The sequence below is a fragment of the Empidonax traillii genome, unplaced genomic scaffold (genome assembly GCF_003031625.1).
Source record: "Empidonax traillii isolate 1590-97213 ecotype Southwest subspecies unplaced genomic scaffold, ASM303162v1 scaffold448:size1359114, whole genome shotgun sequence".
NCBI classification, from domain to species: domain Eukaryota; kingdom Metazoa; phylum Chordata; class Aves; order Passeriformes; family Tyrannidae; genus Empidonax; species Empidonax traillii.
The window spans coordinates 578916-589220 of NW_020955641.1; the positions used below are offsets into that span (position 1 = coordinate 578916).

General features: G+C 44.0%; 1 protein-coding gene across 1 annotated transcript in view; it reads left to right on the forward strand.

Moving 5' to 3' along the window:
• MAPRE1 (microtubule associated protein RP/EB family member 1) overlaps window positions 1-6365 on the forward strand; it is an 11153-nt gene extending 4788 nt beyond the window's left edge. The window contains exons 4-7 of the mRNA XM_027894977.1: window positions 1173-1377; window positions 1748-1857; window positions 2542-2694; window positions 3091-6365. Coding sequence (XP_027750778.1) covers window positions 1173-1377; window positions 1748-1857; window positions 2542-2694; window positions 3091-3147 — 525 coding nt within the window. The 3' untranslated portion in view covers window positions 3148-6365. The remainder of the gene's footprint in view (window positions 1-1172; window positions 1378-1747; window positions 1858-2541; window positions 2695-3090) is intronic.
• Window positions 6366-10305: the final 3940 nt, after the last annotated feature.

Sequence of the window (10305 nt, forward strand, 5' to 3'; positions counted from 1 at the left end):
AGGTTGAAAAAGCCCTCCAAGAGCATTGATTCCAACTGTTCCCCCTGCACTGCCAAGGCCACCACTAAACCATGTCCCCAAGTGTCACATCTACACAGCTTTTAAATACCTCCAGGTATTAAACCATGTGATTCTTGGCGAGTGAAAATGAGATCTGTGAAAAAGCTCGTTCAGATCGAATGACAGTTCAGCCTATGGAAGGGGGATTTATCCAGGTATTAGTGACAGACAGTTTGGTAGGATGTAGAACTTCCTGCGTCAAAGCTTTTTCCTTCTTTAAGAAGACATCTCATTGTGTGCTGGCAGCAGCTCCAACACAGAGTCAATGTCTGCTTGGGGACAGTGGCTTGTGCAGTCTGTCCGCATCTGGACAACCAGTGTGGCTTCCAAATGCTGAATGGTCATTTGGAAAGTGGGCATCATGAAAAAACTCTTCCTGTGAGGGTGCTGAGGCACTGGGAAGAGTGTCCCAGAGAAGCTGTGGCTGCCTCATCCCTGGAAGTGTTCAAGGTCAGGTTGGGTGGAGCTCTGAGCAGCCTGGGCTAGTGGAAGGTGTCCCTGCCCATGGCAGGGGGTTGGAATGAGAGGAGCTTTAAGGTCCCTTCCAACCCAAACCATTCTGTGATTCCATGAATCTGTGGTCACGTAACAGTCGTGGCTCCTGCTCCCTGCCAGGTCATGGCCCTCAGCTCGTGACCTACAGACAAGACTTCTCCACTTGCTGCATCTTTTTAATGATCTTCAGTTACACACCTCATTCCAGAGGTGTGGAATCTGCTGTAAAGGTGATGTTTTGCTCTTGTGGCAGTTCTGTGTGTTGGCAGGCTGTGGATTTGGTCAGCAGTTCCTATTTGTCAGCCCCAGCACTGCCTGAGCCAGCTCCACATGGACAGGAAGATTTGTGTATGAGCTTGGTGTAGCAGAAACCTTGCTGCAAATTATTTGAAGTTGTTTGGACTCTCACAGGGAGCCTGATTTGTTTTTCATTCCAATTACTAGCAAAAATCCTACTATTTGAGATAGTTGTGGTCAAGGAGGATTTCCTCTAGACTGGACAAGAATTAGATTTGTATGTCTTCTGAGTGCGTTCATTTTCAAACTTTATATAAAAATACAGAGGTTCTTTACCCTTAATATGAGTCTGACTTTTTTTTTTTTTCCCCCTGCTTCAGATAATTCCTGTGGACAAACTAGTGAAAGGAAAATTTCAGGACAACTTCGAATTTGTTCAATGGTTCAAAAAATTTTTTGATGCAAACTATGACGGGAAGGAGTATGATCCTGTTGCTGCTCGACAAGGCCAAGACACAATAGCACCAAACCTTGTTGCTCCAGTCATGAACAAACCCAGGAAATCTCTTGGAACTGGCAGTGCAGGTAGAGAAACTAGTTAAAGGATTATCTAGATCATCAGAAACTCTGGGGAAATGAAGGCTGGGTTGCTATTTAAAATCAGTGTATGGGCTTAGAGTATTTTGCATCTTGTTTCAGAAGGGTTAGGCTCAGGCACTGAGGCTGCTGTAGTGCCCAGGTGTTGAGGCTACAGAAAGAACAGTCTTCTCTAAAAGAGAAAATGGCAAGGGTTGGTGCCAAGACATGCCAGGAAACCCCCCCACATGTCACATGGAGTCAAGGAAGGAACATACGTATCTTCAAACTCTCACATGCCTAAGCGTGTTTGGAGGGGAGATAGTACCTTTATGGGAGGGAGAATTAATTAGAGTTAATTGGTGAATTAATCTTGCAGCCCCACAGAGGCCCATCGTTGCACAGAGGACCCCAGCAACTCCCAAGGCTGGGTCTGGGATGGTCAAAAAGGGTGGAGGAGACGACGAATCGGCCGGATTGATCGAGCAGGTGGGTTCAGCACAGCCCAGCGAGTGACCTCTGCTTGGCAGAGCTGTGTGCAGGTTTGCTTCTCCAGCAGTGTGAAGTGTCTGGGTTGGGCAAACGGAAGAAAACTCTCTGAGTCCAGTCAGCTCCTTTAAAATCAAATAATTGGAAGCCTTTGTTAAAATGTCTTGCTCTCCTGACGGGAGTGAAACCCCTCCTGCACACGAGTGCCCAGACATTTAACCCCGGTGTGTGCCGTGTCACACATAGCATGGTTTGTAAGTATTTCCACAGCTGTGCTGCAGCTCTCACAGCATTCCAACACAGCTATGAGCAGCTGCTCCCTCACTGAAATCCTGGGTGCAACACAACTGAAACTGCTGTCAGCGGGAGAGTTGTCGTGAAAGAATGTGTGAGCAAGGGGGACTGCAGGCAGGCAGTGCTTTACCATGGATTCAGCCTTTATAATTTCCGAGTGGTTTTGCCTGTGTTGGACTGGATGTTTGTTGTGGCAATAATATTATAATATTACAATTTGAGAAATAGCCCTTTTCCTCCTCTCACAGTCCCCCTCCCCCCATATCTTGGTTACTGCTGAAGTGCTTTGCATATCAACGCCCTTCTGAGAACTTTAGGGACCCGCCTTTTGCATAGACCCTACTGAATTCTGTCTCTGGTGGATAAATTATTATTGATGCCCCTTGGCAGATCAACGTATTGAAACTTACTGTTGAAGATCTGGAGAAGGAGAGAGACTTCTACTTTGGCAAATTGAGGAACATTGAATTGATCTGCCAGGAGAATGAAGGGGAGAATGATCCAGTGTTGCAGAGGATTGTGGAAATTCTTTATGCCACAGATGTAAGTATGCCACAGATGTAAGTAATCTGTTACAAACTGTGTTGCACAGTTCCTCCCTGCTCTTGTAATTGGAAGCTGGTTTGCTTTCCAGGGCTCCTTCTAGTTCTACTTTTTGTTTTTTTTTTCCGTAAGGTTTATGGCCTAGCTTTTTCCTGTAATAAAGGAGCAGATAGCATAATTATAGTCAGGCAGCAAACAAGGTTGGCCTTTCATGAGAAGTGTGTAACAAATAGATCAAAGATGAGGAAAATACTTCTTGTAATACATCTTGACACTGTAAACAGTGGCTTAGGGGTATCTATCTGAAGTAAAAGAGGGGGGATAAGGCACACAGAGTAGCTAGGAACTGGTTTGACATCAGATTTTCATTAAAGCACTTGTTTTCTTCCCCTTCAGGAAGGCTTTGTGATACCTGACGAAGGAGCGCCGCAGGAGGAACAAGAAGAGTATTAACAGACCACATACTGTACCAGCAGAGCAGCAACATCAGAATTCTTTGCCCCAGATCATGTGCTTAACTGTAAAATACTCCACTTTATTCTTAGAGGACTCACTGGTTTCTTTTCATAAGCAAAAAGTACCTCTTCTTAAAGTGCACTTTGCGGAAGTTTCACTTTTACAGTGGGTTTGAGTTAGGAGCTCTTTCTCACGCTGTAGCAGAGCAGTATTCACATCGAGGTGGTATATTTAGGGAGCAAGAGGCTGAATATTTGGAACTCGTTGCAGAATGGTTTGCTGGTAAAACACTGGTTTGTGGGAAGACTCTTTTTGTATCTAAGGTGGTGTGCAGTAGAGAAATTAAAGACTCTGACTCACAGAAAAGATTGAGTTAATGTGAAATTGCAGCACAGAAATTATAATAAATGCCTTAAGAGTATTTAAAATATGCTTCCATATGCCAAATTGAAGTAATGTGATGGGAGATTTTATGTGCTTCATATTGGGGTAGACGTTTGTTTAACTCCATTCACTGCTGTCCGAGAGGCCTTGCGTGGCAATCTCACTGTGTCAGCAAGTGCTCAAAAGGGGCTATTAAAACAAAACTCCATTCCTATGTAAAGCTGCTTACTAAGTGATTAGTTCTCGATGAAATGGGCCTTAACGTTGCCTGTCACAAGATTAGAGGGAGTATGAACAGCTGAGACACATAAATTACCTTGAAGAGTGCTGAAGCCTTTCTCTGTGGCATTGTGGCTTTGCCAAAACGTACTGTGTTTTCTGTAAGAAAAACAAAGCAAAGGGCATCCAGTCTTACTGCCTAAAATGTCCTTCAGGCGTAATTTTTCTTCCCGGCTCTTGTTTCTATTTGTTCTGTTTATTTTCATTTCCGTTGGAATCCTTTCTGGTCTCTCATTTTTCCCTTTCCCATCCCAAGGAATGCTGATCACACCCAGTAAGTTGTAACAGGACTTGCACTGTGCAACTGGCTCTGAATGAAAGTGAATTGAGCATATGAGGATGATATTTTTCTGTTTTCTTCTTTTTTTTTTTTTCCCCTTCAGACCAGGGCATATTAATAATACTTGCCAGTTCAGTAGTCTTCTGGGGTAAAAACTAAAAGATGCTGGCTAACAGAGCTAATGTTATTGCAGAAAATACAGTACTGAGACTAACTTAAATATTAATATTTAAAGTACTTTCCTTAACTGTCCTTTTTTGCTATCATGCCCCTCATTACTGTTGTGTTTGGCAAGATCCTGCAAGACTTCTGACCCCCCTTCACTACTGAGATTGATCAGTCCTGTTGTGCTTGTATTCATTTGTTCCTGGTGGTAGCTTGTCCCAAAATGTGTGTAGGAGAGCATTTTATGGTAACTGTGTAGTGCATGAATCTTTGTGAAGTTCAGAGAAAAACCCAAATTCAGTGAATGCCAAAAATGCAAGTATCTAGCCATTGTTTAAAATTGCAGTGGTGCTATTTCTCTTGTGGCCTTTTAGACTTTTGTTGCCCTAAAACTCCATTTTACTGAGAAACCATATTTGACTTGGATTTTTCTTGACAGGGTTTTTCTATTTTAAGCAGTTTCTAAATAAAGTTCTGTATTTCAAGAGTGTCATGTCTGCTGGAGTCTCTCGTGCTTTCAGATACAATTAGGCAGAGCTGAAGCTCGTGGTAGTTCCGTGGTGAAGCTTGCAGGACCTGGAATTTCAGCTTCCATTCTCCAGCCCCAGGCATTGCTAACCTCAGTAACAGTAATCTTGGAACTTTCTTTTGGAGTGTGCTGGGGGGAATGGTTGCTTGAGATCTTCTTTTTTTTTTATTCCCTTCTTTATTTTTCCCTCCCACAAGTGGATGGGATGTGAGTGTGGTGTTGACTTCCTCCTCCTCGTGGTGTTAGAATGGGGCTGTGTAACAGGAATGCTGCCACATGTGTGTGTTTAACGTGTTTTGAAACTGCTAAAACACAGGTTTATTAGTTATAAACGAACAAGATGTTAATTGTTTCTGACAACAGGCTCTGTGAGCAGACTGACTGTAAACTGAGTTGATTTGTTTGATTTGAAGTGCGTTTCATAGATGAGCCTCAGTTTTCCTGTCACAGCTGTGTGCACAGACCAGCATCTGCAGAGAAGTGCTCATGGGGCTTATCTGACCTTGGAAAGGGAAGTGATCCCTGCAAGGGCTGCTCCCGTGCTGGGGAGCACCCTCCCTGCCCCTGAGGGCTCTGTGGGTGCCTTGATCTGGAGAACAGGCACTGCTGGCACTGCCTGCTGGTGTGGCACAGCTGGGGCTGGACTGGCACGAGCGCAGACGTAGGACTGGGTTTTGATGCACATAAAATCTTCTCTACCATTACTTCACCTCGCTTTGAAGTCGGAAGCATATTTTTTTTTTTTCGACTCTAAATACTCCATTATTCCAGCAACTCAGAGCAAAAAGATGGCAGCAGGATGTGGCTGAAGGTGAAGATGACTTTTGGAGAGGTCAGAAGTTGTGCACTGGGACCTGGTTGCTTCAAATCTTCTGACAGGATCGTGTGCGTGGAACTGCGAAGCACCCAGGTTTATCAGATGGGTTGATTTTTGGACAAAGCAAGTAAATAGCCTTTCCTGCTAGGAGAATGCTGAGTCAGAATTCCTGCTGGTGTGCCTTGGGAGGCTGATGGATGTGTGGACATATTGGACGTGCGTTATAAAGCTGAATTGCGGTGGCAATCTGGTCAGTCACATGCTGCTCAGATTTCCAGTTGCTTACATCACTTCTTTGCTACCAAGATGAGTTATAAATAGAATGGGGACAAACTCAGAGAGTCAACTTATGCCTCTGTTGTAGATATCTTGGCATAATCTGTTTTTTAATGTCCTTTTTTGGGAAGCAAATTACAATAAGCCCAACTCAAACCCATAGACTTAACGTAGCTACTCTGTTACCCTGGTACAGTATACGCTGTTAATTTTAAATGCTCACCTGCTGGAATGATATTCCAATAGCATCCAACCTTTTCTAGTATCTTAGTTTATCAGTTCTTTGAAAAACAAACAGGATGGAAGGAGCAAAAGCGCACATCTCCTTTCTGTACCAACATGTCTTACTTGCAGGTGACCTCGTGGATGTTTTTGTTTTTTTTTTTAACTTTTATTTTTCTTTTTTTTTTTTTTAAAAATTCCTGGTTTGCAATGACAATTCTTACTGTAACTGGTAAAAGCCTTCAAATAAAGGCCAGAAACTTTCTTGCTGTTGTATCATATCGCTGTTTAGTGTGACTGCTTGAGCACTCAGTCATCTCGTAGTCTGGTGGAATGTTCTTCCACGGGAATGTGCTCGGGAGTGGGAGTTGGGAGCATCCTGCCAAGGATAAGGCTGCTCACTTGTATTTTTTGCAAGTTGGTGTGTGAACTCAGAGGGTTTTACTGTAGATTCCAGGCCAGTCTGGTGGTGCCCAGCCCGTGCCTCTATTCCTGAAAAGGGGATAATAACATGGGCTGTTACCACAGGACTGGGACCATCCCGGGTTCCTGGCAGAGGAGGGGGAATTTGTGTCTGGGCTCCTGTGCTGTGTCAGGACAGCTGAGGAATTACTGATCTTTTGATGCAGAGAGCAAGGACAGACAGAACCATTTCAGATTCATAATAACCACTTCTGGTTAGCTGGAATGTGAAATGGCAGCGGATGGCGGTGGGTGCAGCCCTGGCACTGGGGACGCTCAGAACGCAGGGATCAAAATCCAAGGCATGATCTGCAGGAAGGAAATGAATGAACTGGTGAGATCTCCTGGGTAGAGGTGGTGTGTTCCCCACAGAAATCCTGTTTGGAGAGTTGCTGGGTCAGCCAAAGGAGGAGGGGTGTCAGCCACATGTGACCAGAGAACATGGAAGGTGAGTGTGGGAGTAGAAATCAGAGAAGGTCGCAGTGATAGAGGATAAATGCATAAAAACAAAATCATGCCGTGGAATTGGGCAGGGAAAACTGGGGAGGTGCCTGATGTGGGAGAACACCCCTAAGGAAGGGAAGGAAAAGTGCACTGTTCTGTGGTTAAAGAGGACTGATGGCTGCAGCTGTGCTGCAGGAAAGGAGCTGGGTTTGATATAAAGTCCAGCCAAAGAAAGGGAAAACAAATGGGGTTTCTCTGTTGAGTAATGCCTGTTAAGCTGAAGAATCAGGCTCTCTGGAAGAAAATGCTCTTTTTGAGGTTGCTCAGATTTGAACCATCCTTAAGACAGTCTTTATCCTCCAAGAAAGTATTACTTTGCCTTTTCTTTTTTGTAAGGAACAAAGTTAAACTAAACTTCTGAAACTTTATAAGACCAAAAAGGCAGTTCCTAGAAGGCAGCCCCAGCTCTGGGCAAAGGCCACTCTCTGTAAGAATTGCCCTTTTCTCTTTTTCAACACAGCTGGCTGGCTTTGTGAACTGTGGCCTTTAAATGATATATTTAACATTGATATATATTATTATGTGTATAAATATTTATCTAAGCGATGTAGAAGTATTAAAACAATGTGACAACATACAATAATATTAACTATATATAACTAAGCTATAGACATTTATATTATTTGTATATGAATGTATACATTTATGTCTGAAAATGCTTTTGTCTGACCTGTCAGAACTGTAGGACACATGAGCTGCTGTAATTTTCGTTTTAAAGTCCAACAGATGTTCTGCGGACATTTTTCCTCTGGAAAATATTTCATAAAATGGTTGCCTGTCAATCTTCTCATAGAGCTCTGGCTCTGATTTTGTCCCCAGGGGATGCATAAGGATGAATGGACATTCAGGAGGCATTAAATCTCAGGGGACAGCATGGATCTAAATTGCAACACGTCCGGAGCTTTGCAGGTTGATATTTATGGAGTGATGAGCAGACGAGGTTAAAATGAGGGATGCTGGAGGTGAGTCCATTTGCAAGACCCGAATACAAACCTGCGTTTAATCTTGGATTTTCTCTCAAGGAAGGGCTTCCTGTGAGAGTGAGGAGGGAAATGACCAGAGGGGTTTGTGACAGTGGCTGTCAGGATGACGGTGAAGCCCCACAGGAGCCCCACACAACAAGGGGTTGGGAGGTGGGGCTGTGTCACTCTGTGAGCTGCAGATGCACAGGGAGGTGGGAGCAGATGGAATGTGCTGCTCCAAGGGGGAGTTGCACCACAGCAAGTGACAACCACCTTACTCTGGCACAGTGCTGAAGGGTGGGACATGAGGAGCTGGTGGTAAATGGTTTCTTTCCGTTTCAGGCAAGGCTGGTCTCTGGAAAGTTGTGCTTACACCGGCACCAGCTCTTAAGGGGGCTACCAGGGGTGGTAAAACTTTGCAAGCAGAGGCTGTTTCTTACAGAGAGAGTGTCAGAAATAGCAACCTTGTAAAAATCACAGAATTGTTCAGGTTGGAAATGCCTTCTAAGATTGAGTCCAATCCCAGCACTGCCCAGGTCACCACCAAGCCGTGTCCCCAAGGGCCACATGTCTTTTTAAATCCCCCCCTGGAATGGTGACTCCCCCACTGGCCTGGGTAGCCTGTGCCAGAACTTGACAACCCTTTGAGGGAAGAAATTTTCCCTATTGTCCAACCTAAACCTCCCCTGGCACGACTTGAGGCTTTTTCCAGTGCATTTGCTATGCTGCAACTGTTCCTCCCTCGATGTGATTCTTGTGCCATAAAAGCTCCACGCTGTCCATTTGGGAATCAGACTGCTTTTCAGCACGGGAAATTGTCAGACACATGTCAGAGATGGCCTTTCACAGATACCTCCTGTGCCCAACAAGTGGAAGAGACTATTTCTGATCACTTAAGGTAAACAACAAACCGGCTGGGAAACATCTCTGGAAATACTTGATGAAATGAATTCCATCACCTCCTAATTTATGACATGCCTCCTGTGAAAAATGTTCCTTTGCTTCCTCCTTCAAACATTGGATATTTAAAGGCAATAACATTCATGCTAGAGGTTTCCAGTAGTAAGGCAAGGTAACAGCTGCAACCTGTGATTCCCTTTTGATCAGTTTAGGAAAGTTTTGATTAAGGAGCGATAATCACAACGGGATTTTAATACTTCAGAGGTAAGTAGTGGTTTGTTCTGTGTGCAAAATCATTGCAGGTATATGTGCAAACTGGAAAGCAGCACGTCCAAATTTAAAAATAACTGTATTGCCATACGTGTCCAGGTGTGTAGTGGCCATGAGCTGCACCGTTCAGGCCTCCAATAAATGTATTTGCTGGTTTGGAAACCCTGGAAGTGTGCTGCAGGGTTCTTTTGGGCTTCACCTTTGATACATCTACTGCAGCCTGCCATATTTATGATTTCTTTTCTCAGTTATGAATTACCTGGTTGAGTCTAGGCCTGAATTTGCAATGCTTGTTTTCACAGGTTTGAGTGAGTTCTGCAGGCAATGAAAGAAATTATAGGTAATATTAACAATAGAGATATCAATGACACACATTCTGAAGGCTGACATTGCCTGTGATGCTTCACAGCCCGGGTAATGACACTGTCCTCTGGGATGAGAGATGAGGGCAAAGGAGTAGCAGTTGCAAAAGTAATTTCCTGATTTATTAAAAAAAAAAAAAAAAGGAAGAAGAAAAGGAACACCATTTGTTATTGGCGGTAGGCAGTGTTTATTTTCATAGCTGTGCTCCACAATTCCTCTCTGTCAGCACCACAGAACCTCAGTAATTAATTCTGCTCCCTTTGATACTGTGCACGTGGCTGTCTGTCCTGAGCAGGAAGGATCTGGACTATGTGTGACCCAAATTCAGGGATCCCATGCTGGAAAGATCTCCAGAATGCCCCCAAAAGTAATCTGACTGCAGAGTATTTCTGAGGCCCAGTCCTGTGTTCAGAGCTGCTTCCAATTAGCTGTTTCTCCTGTGCTGCCCTGGAAAGTGTCTGCCCCTTAAGCATTCAGTTTTCCATCAAACAGAAAACATGAGCATCCCCTCTGATGGAACTGGCCTAATAAACCAGTCCCTCGTTTAAGAATGTCTGCTATAAAGTAATAGATTTGGTGATAAATGGCTCCTTTAAATGTGTTCTCTTTTGGGTTTAATCAGTCTGGTCTGGCTATTGTATGTAAAACCATGAATGTAGTAGATTGTGCCTGTTACAAAGGCAACCAGGATGTAAGTTATGACAGCTATTCTCCTTCATGGCTTCTGGATTTACAGAGGTAA